At 64.3% G+C, this 14371-nt stretch overlaps 1 protein-coding gene across 1 annotated transcript; it reads left to right on the forward strand.

Moving 5' to 3' along the window:
• Positions 1–1229: 1229 nt before the first annotated feature.
• NOS3 (nitric oxide synthase 3) lies at positions 1230–14341 on the forward strand. Its single transcript, XM_085540741.1, has 26 exons — positions 1230–2009; positions 3045–3147; positions 3234–3382; positions 3943–4105; positions 4177–4268; positions 4728–4869; positions 4949–5088; positions 5594–5768; positions 6113–6214; positions 6318–6512; positions 6705–6778; positions 6845–6989; positions 7073–7177; positions 7420–7487; positions 7585–7701; positions 8101–8275; positions 8346–8475; positions 8693–8771; positions 9058–9245; positions 10045–10223; positions 10718–10928; positions 11315–11402; positions 11858–11979; positions 12427–12575; positions 13872–14066; positions 14185–14341. Exons 1-26 carry the CDS (start codon positions 1717–1719, stop codon positions 14305–14307), a joined length of 3702 nt encoding a protein of 1233 aa, XP_085396867.1. The 5' UTR covers positions 1230–1716; the 3' UTR covers positions 14308–14341.
• The last annotated feature ends 30 nt before the right edge of the window (positions 14342–14371 follow it).

The raw sequence follows: 14371 nt of genomic DNA on the forward strand, positions 1-14371 counted from the left end.
GCGCTGACAGCGGAGCGGGGCCGGGGAGGAGCGATGGCGGCCGCAGCCAATAGCCCCGAACCCCCCCCGGGGCGGCCCCCCAGGCCCTGCCCCGCCCTCGGGCTCCTCCCACGGTGTCCCCCGGCCCGAACCCCCCCCCCTTACCCGGCCCCTCCCCGTGTGAGGCGCCTCGCGACCACCGACCCCCCTGGCAGCCCCCGAGGGGCTTTGACCGGGCGGGGGGTGTTGGGGGTGGGGGGGGGAAGGGATGGGGGTCACCCAGCGGGGTCCGTGCGATGGGTCGTGGGGGGGGGACGGGTCGGGATGTTGGGCTGAACGCCCCGCCCCGGCTCCCCCCGCCCCCCCCCCCGGTTCTTTCTACCGCTGTCCATGGTGCTGAATCCCCCCCCCGCCCGCTCACCGCCCCCCGGGAAGGGCGGCCAATAGGGGGCAGCGCTCGGCGGTGATGGACGGCTCAGCCCCGCCCCCCCGCCCCCCCCCAACACACACGCGGTGTCCCTGCCCACCCCCCGCCCCCCCCCGGCCGAGCGCCGCGTCGCTCCGAGGCGCAGGAAGGAAACTCGCGGGGCCGGGGCCGGGCGCGGCTTCCCGTCACTGCCCCCCCCCCCCCGCTGCCCCCGCTGAGCCCCCCCCGCAGGGTGGTCCCAAATCCCCCATAGACCCCATCCAGCCCCGGAGCCAGCACTGCTCAAAGCATCCCTGCGTCACCTGCAGAAGCCCAACCCCAACCCCAACCCCAGCCCCAGCCCCAGCCCCAGCCCCATACCCAACAGAATCCTAAAACCAACCCAACCCCAACACCAACCCCAACTCCACCCTTAACCCCAACCCTATCCTAAACACAGCCCTAAACCCCAGTCCCAACTCCAACCCCAATCTCAACCCTAAACCCAACCTAATCCCAACCCTAAACCCAACCTAATCCCAACCCCATCCTCAACCCTGACCCCAAACCTAATGCTCACTCCAACCTTAACTCCAACCTCAATCCCAACCGTAACCTTGACCCCAACCCCGACCTCAAACCCAACCCAACCCCAACCCTCGCCTTAACTCCAACCCCAGTGCCATGGCAACCTCAACCCAACCCCAACCCCAACTAACCCTGACCCCAAACCCAATGCTGACCCCCAGCCTTAACTCCAACCCCAGTCCAACCTCAACCTTAATCCCAACCCCAGCCCTGACCACAAACTCAACTTTAACCCCAATCCCAGCTCTGACCTCAAACCCAACCCAACCCCCACCCTCCCCTTAACTCCCAATCCAGGAGCACTGGAACCCTCTCCCAACCCCAACCCAGACCCCAGCCCAACCCCGATCCCAACCTTGACTCCAACCCAATCCCAATGACAATCCCAGCCCAACTCCAACACAAACCCAACCCCAACCCCAAACTGACCCCTATCCCAACATTAACCCTAATCTCAGTCCTGATCCCAAACTTAATTCCAGCCCAATCCCAATCCGGATCACAGTCCTAATCCCAATCCTGATCCCAACCCCAGCCCAACTCCAACCCCAACCCCAACACAACCCCAACTCCAACCCGGACCCCAAACCCAACTCAGAACCCAGCCCTGGCCCCAACTTCACCCCTTCCCCACGCAGGGTCGCCTCGCGGTGCCCCACAGGCTGCGGGGGGGGGGGGGCCGGGATCCGCCTGGCAGCGTCAATGGCAGGAACTGGGTGGGGGCCGCAGTGGGGGCCGTCCGGATGTCCTCCCCGCGGGGTCACCGGGACCACCACCCGCAGCTCCGCCGGGCCCCGCGGCGGCCGCGCTCGGGAAGCTCCGTCTCCTCTCCCGCAGGTCCCGCTCCCGCAGCGCTCGTCCCGCGTGGGGCGGCCGGAGGTCCCGACTCCCCCCGCAGCTCCGGAGGAAGCGGCCGCTCCCGCAGCGCCATGGGGAACCTGCCGGCCGTGCTGCCCGGTGCTGCCCGCTCCTGCGGGCTCTGCTCCCGGCAGCTCAGCCCCGCGCCCGAGGACGGCTCCGGCCCCGACAAGGGCAGGTGGGTACCGGGGAGGGGTCGGGGGTCGGAGGGGTCCACGGGTCCGGGTGGAGGGAGCGCTGCGGCTCGTGGGGCCGTCCGTGTGTGGAGGGGATTCCTCGGAACCCACCGGGAAAGGGAACCCCACGGACACGGGGACCCACGGATTCCCGTACAGAGGAGCCCATTCCCAGATGTGACCCCGTGGAGCCCCGTCCCCACCAGGGATGTGCCCCATTGGAGCCCTGGCACCACAGAGCTGTGTCTTTACCAAAGCCGTGCGCCCACTGGAGATGTGCCCCCCGAGCAGAGCCCCATCTCCATGGAACCCCACCCCCACGGATCCCCACGGGTCCCCACGGGTCCCCATCCCCATGGATCCTCACCCCACCAGAGCCATGTCCGCAGTGTCGGTTTGGTGGGGGCAGGATGTGGAGCACAGCCATGGGTTCCCTGCCCACAGGGGGGTCATCTGCCCCTTCCCTACTGTCTCCGTCCTTACTGCCCCCTGCCCTATAGCCTCCGCCCTATATCCCCCCTGCCCTTAGCACTGGGCTGGTGTCCCAACCCTATGATGAGCACAGTGGTGCCCCCCCACCCTCACTGCAGCCTTCTGGACCCCACCAGGACCCACTGGGGTGGACGGAATGTGTGGGGCCAAACTGGGACGGGGGACACAGCCTCACTGTGGGGACAGGGCAGCACGGGCTGGGGGTGGGGGGCAGGATGGGTTAACCCCTTCGGGCGGGGGGGCCGCTCTGACTCACGCTATTGTTCACGCTTACACGCATGCATGAGGCCGAGGCACGCCCCGAGCCTGCGCCGGGCCCCCACCCGTTGCTGTGGGGTCCGGGCCCCCCAGCAGCACCGAGGGGAGAGGGGCACTGAGGGGCCAGACCCCCCCACTGCCCGCAGTGCTGCCCCCAGCAGTGCCCCATTGCCCCCATTGCCCCCATGGGGACACACCCCCTCTCTGGGATTTGGGGAGCCAGAGCCCCCCGAGTGCCGCAGCCCCATGGGGAGGGGTCCCCCACCTCAGTGCTCCCCACCCCACAGCCCGGTGCCCCCCCGGCATGCAGAGCCCACGCGCTTCGCCCGCCTGAAGAACTGGGAGACAGGGAGCATCGCCTATGACACGCTGTGCGCCCAGGCCGAGCAGGTGGGGCCGGGGAGGGCGGGTGTGGGGCACCCCATAGGGCTGGGTGTGGGCTGCCCCACAGATGCCAGCCCCATGGATGCCCACAGGAGCTGCCGTGCTCAGCGCGCCGCTGCCTGGGCTCCCTGGTGCTGCCCAAGCAGCTGCCGGTGCCCGGCGCCGAGGGCGGCCGCAGTGGTGAGGAGCTGCTGGCTCTGGCACGGGACTTCATTGACCAATACTACGCGTCCATCCGGCGGTGAGTGCTGCCCTCCTGCCCCACTGCACCCCATAGCGCTGCCCCAGCCCCACACCACAGCTTCCCATCTCACCCTATGGCTGCCCGATGGCTTCACACAGTTCCATCCCCAACCTTGGCTCCAGATACCCCGAATGCCCCCACCCCATGGTGACACAGCGCTGTCCTCTAGGGCATCCCATAGCCCTGTCCCCATTCTGCCTCACAACACCCCATAGCCCCGTCTGTCACCCTGCACATAAGCATCACACAGCGCAGCCCCATTCTGTCCCAAATCCTCATCCCCATCCCTGACCCTCAGTGCCCCACATCGCTGCCTCCATCCCCATCCTCTGCCTACCCACATCCCCATTCCTACTCCTCAGTGCCCCAATTCCTCACCCCCATCCCTGCCCCACAGCACCCCTCAGCTCTGCCCCCATCCCCTTTCCCCTCCCACTGTCCCCCATCCAAACCCCAACACCCCCCCCAGCTTCCTCCCTGCCCCACATACCCCCATGCCCGGGGATCTCCCAGAGGGTGGTACCAGGCCCCCCCCCCCCAACACGGTGGTCCCACAGGGAGAACTCTGCAGCCCACGTGCAGCGGCTGCGGGAGGTGGAGGCGGCGGTGCGGAGCTCGGGCACGTATCAGCTGCAGGAGGCTGAGCTCATCTTTGGGGCCAAGCAGGCCTGGCGCAACGCAGCGCGCTGCGTGGGGCGCATCCAGTGGAACAAACTGCAGGTGGGACACGTGGACCCACAGCTGTGGGGAGGGGAGGGGGATGGGGGGCAACAGGATGGCATTGCCCACAGGTGTTCGATGCCCGGGACTGCGCCAGCGTTGGGGAGATGTTTGGTTTCCTCTGCTCCCACATCCAGTATGCAACAAACCGAGGGAACATACGGTGAGGGGGGATGTGGGGGGATGTGGGGTGGGACGGGGATATGGGGGTGGGATGGGGAGGGGTGTGGGAATAGGATGGGGTTGGGGGTGGGATGGAGATGGGATGGAGATGGGGGTGGGGATGATGATGGAGATGAGGATTTGTTGGGTTGAGGGTGAGGATGAGAGTGGGAATAGGATGGGGGTGGAGATGGGGAAGGACGGAAGATAGAATGGGGAGGGGATGGGGAAGGCGATGAGGATGGGGATAGGGACAGAGATAGGAAAAAGGATGGGAATGGAGGTAGACACCTGAGAGGGGAAAAAGGAGGAGAAGGGAAAGGGGAAAAGTGGAAAAGGAGAAGGGGAAGAAAGTGGGGATGGGTTAGGACGGAGCAGAGGTGGGGTGAACCTGGGGCAGGGATGGGGCACCCCATCACCATGGGGATGAGGAAGGGACGGTGACATCCCACTCCTGCAGGTCAGCCATCACCATCTTCCCCCAGCGGGTGCCGGGCCGCGGCGACTTCCGCATCTGGAACACGCAGCTGATCCGCTACGCCGGGTACCGGCAGCCCGACGGCTCCGTGCTGGGGGACCCGGCCAACGTCGACATCACTGAGGTGGGGGTCCCGCATCACAACATCCCCCCAGCCCCAGGATGGGTCCACGATGGCCCCACTGAGCGCACTGTGCCCACAGCTCTGTGTGCACTATGGATGGAGTCCGGGCAGTGGGCGCTTCGATGTGCTGCCGCTGCTGCTGCAGGGACCCGACGAAGCCCCCGAGCTCTTCCCGCTGCCATCGGAGCTGGTCCTGGAGGTGCCCCTCACGCACCCCACGTGAGTGGGGCTGGGCAAAGGGCTGAAGGGTGGGGGTGGACCCAGTGCCAGAGCAACGTGTGGGCATGGCTGTGGGGGTGAGGTGGGATGGGATAGGGATGATGGTGGGATGAGGGGGGAATGCAGAGATATGGGGTTACAGGGATGGGATGGGATGGAATGGGATGGGATGGGACAGGATAGGATAGGATAGGATAGGATAGGATAGGATAGGATAGGATAGGATAGGATAGGATAGGATAGGATAGGATAGGAAAGGATAGGATAGGATGAAATGGGGATGGGGATGGGGACTTGGCAATGTGGGGTATGGGGAGATGGGTTGGGTACAGGATGAGATGGGATGGAGGTAGGGATAAGAATGGGGACAGGGCATCCATGTGCTTACCCTGGCACAGCCTCTGAGCAGAGGATGGGAGCGGGGCCAGAAGCCAAGGGTGGAAGTGGGGTGTCTCTGCTGTGGGGCTGGTGTGGGGCTCTGGGCCGCATCTCCCTCCCAACACAGGCTGGAGTGGTTTGGGGAGCTGGGACTGCGCTGGTACGCACTGCCTGCTGTCTCCAACATGCTGCTGGAGATTGGGGGGTTGGAGTTCCCGGCTGCACCCTTCAACGGTTGGTACATGAGCAGCGAGATCGGCACCAGGAACCTCTGTGACAGCCACCGCTACAACCTGCTGCAGGTGGGGAGCAGCCCCGTGTCCCCACCACCATGTGGGTCTGTGCATAGAACCCAGGGGCACAGCAGGGGGAAGTAGGAAGGAAGCCCCCAACCATCTCTGCCATGATGTCTGGGGGTGCCCATGGCTGCTGTCCTGCCCCAGAATGGATAAAGGATCCTGACCCTGTCCACATCTGCATCCTCACCCCATCCCATCCCACCCCATCCCATTCCCATCCCATCCCCACCTCCATCCCCACCCTATTCCCATCCCCCTCCCATTCCATCCCATCCTATCCCGTCCCCATGTCCCCATCCCCATGGGGACAGGGACACACACAGCTGACCCCCCCCACTCCCCAACAGGAGGTGGCCCTTCACATGGGGTTGGACACACGTAAGACTTCATCCCTCTGGAAGGACAAGGCCGCCGTGGAGATGAACATTGCCGTGCTGCACAGCTACCAGGTGGGACACAGCGGTGGGGGTGGTGGCCCCAGTGACAGCAGGGACACCCCCAGGGCTGTGTGCACACGATGGCCGGACACTGCTCAGCCTCTTGTCCTCACAGGAGGCCAAAGTGACCATCGTGGACCACCACGCAGCCACCGAGTCCTTTGTGAAGCACATGGAGAATGAGCTGCGGACACGGGGGGGGTGCCCGGCTGACTGGGTCTGGATTGTGCCCCCCATCTCGGGCAGCCTCACGCCTGTCTTCCACCAAGAGATGGTCAACTACCAGCTCTGCCCCACCTTCCGTTACCAGGTGCGCCCAGCCCTGCTTCCATTCCATCCCCATCCCCATCCCATCCCATCCCATCCCATCCCATCCCATCCCATCCCATCCCATCCCATCCCATCCCCCCCCATCCCCGTTCAGTCCCCATTCCATCCCCCTCCCCACCCCCCCCAGACCGCACCCCCCTCCCCTTCCCACTCCTGATCCCTCTCCCCGCAGCCCGATGCCTGGAAGGTTTACGTCTCCAAGGGCACCACGGTCACCAGGAGGAAGACCTTCAAGGAGGTGGCCAAGTAGGTGACAGCTGTGATGGGGTGGGGGCTGGGCAGGATGGAGCTGAGCTGCTGGGACCCCCGCAGTGCTGTGAAGATCTCAGCCAAGCTGATGGGGCACATGATGGCCCGGCGTGTGAAGGCCACCATCCTGTACGCCACCGAGACGGGACGAGCGCGCACCTATGCCTGGAGCCTCTGCCAGCTCTTCCGCCGTGCCTTCGACCCCAAGGTGGGCAGGGGGGGCTGGGGGACACTGGGGGGCACTGGGGGGGCAGGACTGGGACACTCATCCCCCTCCTTACTGGCCAACAGGTGCTGCGCATGGATGAGTACGACATCGTGTCCTTGGAGCACGAGACCCTGGTGCTGGTGGTGACCAGTACCTTTGGCAATGGGGACCCACCAGAGTGTGGGGAGGTGAGGGGGGGGGTGGGATGGGATGGGGGTGGGATGGGGATGGGGAAGGGGGATGGGGAAGGGGGATGGGGATGGGGATGGGGATGGGATGGGATGGGATGGGATGGGATGGGATGGGATGGGATGGGAATGGGGATTGGAATAGGATGAGGGTGGAGACGGGATGGAAATGGGGATGGGATGGAGTGGGTTGGTGTCAGGAAAGTGATGGTGATGGGGTGGTGACACACTCCTCCCCACAGAGCTTCTCCAAGGCACTGATGGAGATGTCCTCCCCCTACACCAATGCTGCACATGCTGAGCCTCCCAAGTGAGCACTGGGGCCATGGGGACACCCAGCCCTGCAGAGTGGGGTCAGACTCGGGGGGTCCTGGAGCCCCAGCCCTGCTCACACCCCACACCCACAGGAGCTACAAGCTGAGGTTCAACAGCGTCTCACAGTCAGATCAACTCGTGGCAGCCTGGAAGAGGAAGAGGAGGCAGCTGAGCAACACAGACAGCGCGGGGACACTGGGGGCTCTGCGGTGTGGGGCCGGGGGTGGAATGGGTGGCATGGGGGTGCACAGAGATGAGGGAATGGCGCAGGGAGTGAGGTGGTGATGGGGATGGGATGGAGATTGGATGGGGGTGGGATGGAGATGGGGTCAGAGAGAGGAACAGGAATGGGGATTGGGTGGAAATGGGATGGGATGGGGACAGGGATGGAAACAGGAATGGAGACAGGGAAGAGGATAAGGATGCAAAGGAGATGGGAATGAGGGGCTGGGAATGGTGAGTGGATGAGGATGGGATGGGATGGAAACATGGACAGAAACGGGGTCCTTTGCTCACCATGGGGCAGTAGAGCGGCCATGGGTGCCCCAGACCCCAGGGCAGAGGGCCAGGGCTGGGGGCTTGCTGCTCATTGCCCCCGGGACCCCCAGGTTCTCTGTCTTCGGGCTGGGGTCGCGGGCGTACCCCCACTTCTGCGCCTTTGCACACGCGGTGGACACGCGGCTGGAGGAGCTGGGGGGGGAGCGCATCCTGCCCATGGGGGAGGGCGACGAGCTGTGCGCACAGGAGGAATCCTTCCGCACCTGGGCCAGGCTGGTCTTCCAGGTGAGTGGGCACCCCACGGGGAGTGGGTCCTGGGCCGGACCCCTGCCCACAACCCCCCCTGCACCTCCAGGCCGCCTGCGAGACCTTCTGTGTGGGGGATGGAGTGGAGGCGTCCGAGGAGATCTTCGTGGCTCAGCAGGGTTGGAAGCGCCAGAAGCACCGCCTGGTTGTGCAGCCTGAGGGCACTGATCTGCTCACTGGTACCCAGCGCCCACAGCCCCCCAGGACCCCTCCCCACACAAGTACCAAGACCCCAGGCAACATGGGACCCCCACCACAAGCAGCCCCCAGTCTGGGAACCCCAGCCCTTGGCCTCCCCATTCCAACTCACCCCCAGCTCCTGTGACCCTCTCCAGCTCCCCAAGCCCCCTGTCCCCAAGACACTCCCAAGTCCCCCACCATGCTGCCCTCCCACAGGGCTGGCCCATGTGCACAAGCGTAAGGTGTTCCCGTGCACGGTGATCTCAGTGGAGAACCTGCAGAGTGAGGCATCCAGGTGAGAACCCACTGTGCCCCCACTGTGCCACACAGCTGTGTGCCCAGACTGGGGTGGGGGTGGGTGGGGAATGGGGATAGGGATGGGATGGGATGGGATGGAGATGGAGATGGAGATGGGGATGGGATGGGATGGGATGGGATGGGATGGGATGGGATGGGATGGGGATGGGGATGGGGACAGGGTCTTCCAGCCATTCTGGGGCAGGACAGCAGCCATGGGCATCCCCAGACCCCATGGCACCCAGGTGAACCCTTGCCCACGCCGTGCCAATTGTGCCACCCAGCCGTGCCACCATGCTGGTGCGCCTGGACACGGCGGGGCAGCCTGAGCTGCAGTACCTGCCCGGGGACCACCTGGGAGTCTTCCCCGCCAACCGCCCTGAGCTGGTGCAGGAGCTGCTGGAGTGCGTGGAGGACCCACCGCCCACTGACGAGCCCGTGCTGGTGGAGGTGCTGGAGAAGGACAGCAGCGGTATGGAGCTCAGGGCTGGGCCCTGGGTGGGGGCGCAGCTGAGGGGGACCCCACCGAGGCTGCATGGGAATGGGGATGCTGCTGTAGCACAGTGCCCACTCCTTCCTGGGGAGGGCACCCTCTCCTTCGCTCCCCTTCCTCCCTGTTCTGTCCCCATCCCATCCCAGTCCTCATCCCTATCTCCTTCCACGTCTGTTTCTCTATCCCTTCTTCTCCATCCCCATTCTTTCCCCGTTCCCATTTCCTTTCCCTTTGTCATCTCATTCTCTCCTCTCCCTTCCCAATCCCCTTCCTCTTTCTCATCCCCTTCCCCCTCTCTGTCCCCATCTCCATCCTCCCCCTCAATCTCTTCTCCATCCCCAGCACCATTCCCATCCTATCCCCATTCCCAGTTCCCCCCCAACCCCTCCCACACCCCATGTCCATGTCCTTCCCCTTCCCCTTCCCTTTCCCTTTCCCTCCCCCCTCCTCTTCCTTTTCCCTTTCCCCGACCCTAACTCTGACCCTTTCCCATCCCCATCCTCTTCCCCATCCTTTTGTCCTTCCCTATCCTCTCTCCATTCCCATCTCCAGTCCATCCCTATCCTTTCTTCATCCCTATCCCCTTCCCATTCCCTATCCCCTTTCTCATCCCCATTCTTAACCTCATCTCACCCTCTCCTGTTCACTATCCCCAATGCACCTCATACCTACCGCATCCCCAGGACCATCCCTGAGCTCACCCCCGCCTGCCTCATCCTCTCCCCACCCCACATCTGTCCCCATCCCGTTCACATCTCCACCACATCCCATCCCACAGGCCGGTTCCCCGGCCCCAAAAGCTGGGTTCCTCAGAGCCGCCTGCCCCCCTGCTCGCTGCGCCAGGCGCTCAGCTCCTTTCTGGATATCACGGCCCCCCCAAGCCCCCAGTTCCTGCAGCTGCTGGCCACGCTGGCACGGGATCCAGCTGACCGTGAGCGCCTGCAGCAGCTCAGCCAGGTGGGCATGGGGAGAGAGGGCTGGGGAGGGGGGTGGGCTGACAGCAGGGGGCTGGGACCACAAGTGACCATGCACAGGAAACAGCTCCTGACAGAGAGGATTTGGGGTGCAGTGCCCCCTCGTTGAGGGATGGGGGCTGGGAAATGGGGCACTGGGAATTGGGGCTAGATAGTGGGATACGAGGTGCTGGGATAGTGGGATGATGGGGTACTGGATAGTGGGATGCTGAAGTGCTCAAGGCACTGAAGTACCAGGATGCTGGATACTGCGATGGGGATGTGCTGAGATGATGGATACTGAGGTGCTCAATATGGGATTACTGGGACAACACAATGGTGGGACAGTACTGGGATGCTGCAGTACTGAGACTCTCAGAAGCAAGTCATTGGGGTACTGGGCTGCTGGTTACCTGGCTGCTGGGTGCCGAGCTCTCAGATACTGGGGTACTGTCATTCTGGCTATGGGGATGCTGAGATCTGGGCTGTGTGCCGCAGGATGCTCGTCTGTACGAGGACTGGAAATGGTTCCGCTGCCCCACGCTGCTGGAGGTGCTGCAGGAGTTCCCATCCATAGGGCTGCCCGCCTCCCTGCTGCTCTCGCAGCTGCCGCTGCTGCAGCCCCGCTATTACTCCGTCAGCTCCGCACCCGACCCCAGCAGTGCCCACATCGACCTCACCGTGGCCGTGGTCACCTACCAGAGCGAGAGTGAGCGGGCTGGGGGGGGGCTGCACAGCGCCCCAGTGGGACCCCCAGGGTTGGATGCCCCCAGCGCACCCCCACATCATGGGGCACCTCCAGTCATTATGGCCTCTCTGTGTCCCCATGGCACCTCCTTGTCCTCAGGACCCTTCCATGGCCCCTCCAATCCCCATGTGCTCTCCATGTCCCCATGGCACTGCCATGTCCTCAGGACACCTCCATGTCTGCATGGCCCCTCTGTGCCCCCACGGCCCCTCCGTGTCCCCATGTGACCCCCACGACCCACCTCCACTCCATGTTCCCATGACACCCCACATCCCCATGCACAGGGGATGCCCACACCCCTCTGTGCCCGGCACTGCCCAGCACCCCACAGGTCTTTCTCCCCACAGACGGGCAGGGCCCGGTGCATTACGGCGTCTGCTCCACCTGGCTGGCACGGCTGCAGCCGGGGGACACGGTGCCTGCCTTCATCCGGGGGTAAGCGCTGCCCTCCGCGCCCCGCAGCTGCACCCCCATCCTGCCCCACTGCCTCAGCCCCACAACTCCACATCCCAAATCCCCTGCTGCCCCACAGCTACATTTCCCAGTATGTCCCACTGCTCCCAGATTGCATTTCCAGCCCTTCCCAGCACACAGAGGGTCATTTCCATGCCCGCCCCATTGTCCACCCCTACCCCCTTTGTGTCCCAGCACACCTCTGGCCCTGTTGGGTACCAGTGCCCACCCCCTCCCCAAGCCATCCCTCCATGCACCCCCACCAACCCTGACCCCAACTCTAATATCTACCCTGAACCCAGCCCTGGCCCTAACCCTGACCTGGACCCTAATCCAGACCCTGACCCCAACCCTCACCCTTGTCCTGACTCTGAGCCCTACCCATGACCCCACCATGACCCCACTGTGACCCCTCCCTGTCTGCCCCCCTCCTCCAGAGCACCCTCCTTCCGGCCGCCCCCCACCCCCGAGGCTCCCTGCATCCTTGTGGGGCCGGGCACCGGCGTGGCCCCATTCCGCAGCTTCTGGCAGCAGCGCCTGCAGCACCTGCAGGCAGGAGGTGGGGGCATCCATGGGGACATGGAGCATCATACATGGGGACATGGGGCGTCATATATGGGGACATGGGGCATCATACATGGGGACATGGGGCATCAAGTATGGGGACATGAGACACGGGGACATCATGCAGAAGGATGCCGTGTGGGGATGCTGCACATGGGGACATGTGGCATCACATGTTGGGCCATAGGGTCACCTGGTGTGGAGGGACAGTGAGCATGGGGACACCAGTCACCCCATATGGCACGGGGACATCTCCACAGGGACATGTGGGGATGTGGTGTGGGGGGTGATGGGGATGTGAGGATGTGTGGATGGGGCTGGGGACATGGAAGGGGCGGTTGGGGATGTGGGGACACAGTGCAGAGGGCAGAGATGGCAACACGAGGGCAGAGGGTTGGGGTGGGGGCTGTGGGGTGGTGGTCCCGACGTGCTGTCCCCGCAGGCGGCCCATTGGGCAGCATGGTGCTGGTGTTTGGGTGCCGATCCTCCATGCTGGACCACATCTACCAGCGTGAGATGGAGGAGGCGCGGGAACAGGGAGCGCTCAGCCGCGTCCTCACCGCGTTCTCCCGTGAGCCAGGAACCCCCAAGGTGGGAAAATGGGATGGGATGGGATGGGATGGGATGGGATGGGATGGGATGGGATGGGATGGGATGGGATGGGATGGAATGGGATGGATGGGATGGATGGGATGGGATGGGATGGGATGGGATGGGATGGGGATGGGATGGGATGGGATGGGATGGATGGGATGGATGGGATGGGATGGGATGGGATGGGATGGGGATGGGATGGGATGGGATGGATGGGATGGGATGGGATGGATGGGATGGGATGGGATGGATGGGATGGATGGGATGGGATGGGATGGGATGGGATGGGATGGGATGGGATGGGATGGGATGGGATGGGATGGGATGGGATGGGATGGGATGGATGGGATGGATGGGATGGGATGGGATGGGATGGGGATGGGATGGGATGGGATGGATGGGATGGGATGGGATGGGATGGGATGGGATGGGATGGGATGGGATGGGATGGGATGGATGGGATGGGATGGATGGGATGGGATGGGATGGGATGGGATGGGATGGGATGGGATGGGATGGGATGGATGGGATGGGATGGGATGGGGATGGGATGGGATGGGATGGGATGGGATGGGATGGGATGGGATGGGATGGGATGGGATGGGATGGGATGGGGGTGGAATGGGGATGGGATGGGATGGGATGGGATGGGATGGGATGGGATGGGATGGGATGGGATGGGGGTGGGATGGGATGGGATGGGATGGGATGGGATGGGATGGGATGGGATGGGATGGGATGGGATGGGGGTGGGATGGGGATGGGATGGGATGGGGATGGGATGGGATGGGATGGGATGGGATGGGGATGGGATGGGATGGGATGGGATGGGGGTGGGATGGGATGGGATGGGATGGGATGGGATGGGATGGGATGGGATGGGATGGGATGGGATGGGATGGGGATGGGATGGGATGGGATGGGGGTGGGATGGGATGGGATGGATGGGATGGGATGGGGATGGGGATGGGGATGGGGATGGGGATGGGGATGGGGACAGGTTGGAGATGGGCATGAAAGGGATGGGGTTTGGGATGGAGATGGGAAAGGAGACAGAGATGAGGGACAAATGGAGTTGGGGAGTGGAGTGGAGCATATGGTGACAGACATGGGGCAGGGGACAGGAGGGTGGAGGTGCATGGAGGGATGGATCAAATGTGGGATGGGGACACTGAGGGGATAGGGGTGGGAATGAGAGTGGGGCCGATGGAGGGGGGTTGGAGACATGGACGGGGGAGGGGATGGGGGCAGGAGGGGGCAGGGGGAGGCCAGGAGGGTCTCACCCCCCCCCAGACCTACGTGCAGGACGTGCTGCGGACACAGCTGGCAGAGGAGGTGCACCGCGTGCTGTGCGAGTGCGGGGGGCACATGTACGTGTGCGGGGACGTGACGATGGCCACCGAGGTGCTGCAGACGGTGCAGCACATCCTGGTGCAGCAGGGAGGAATGACCATGGGGCAGGCGGGGGACTTCATCAGCGAGCTGCGGGTACGGGCACGGGGGTGGGCATGGGGGGGCGGGGATGGGACGGGGATGGGGTGGAGCTGGTGCGGGCATGGCACGGGGATGGCACCGGGACGGCCCACATGGTGCCGCCTCACCGCAGGACAAGAACCGGTACCACGAGGACATCTTCGGGCTGACGTTCCGCACGCAGGAGGTGGCGTTCCGTATCCGCAGCCAGTCCTTCTCCATGCTGGAGCGCCCAGCTCCGGGCCCGGCCCCCTGACACGCACCGCCCCATAAAGCTTTAGTTTTGATAAGCCCGGCCTGGCGTCCTGCGTCACTGTGGG

The sequence above is a fragment of the Coturnix japonica genome, chromosome 2 (genome assembly GCF_054131305.1).
Source record: "Coturnix japonica strain WE chromosome 2, WE-NBRP24, whole genome shotgun sequence".
Lineage (NCBI taxonomy): Eukaryota > Metazoa > Chordata > Aves > Galliformes > Phasianidae > Coturnix > Coturnix japonica.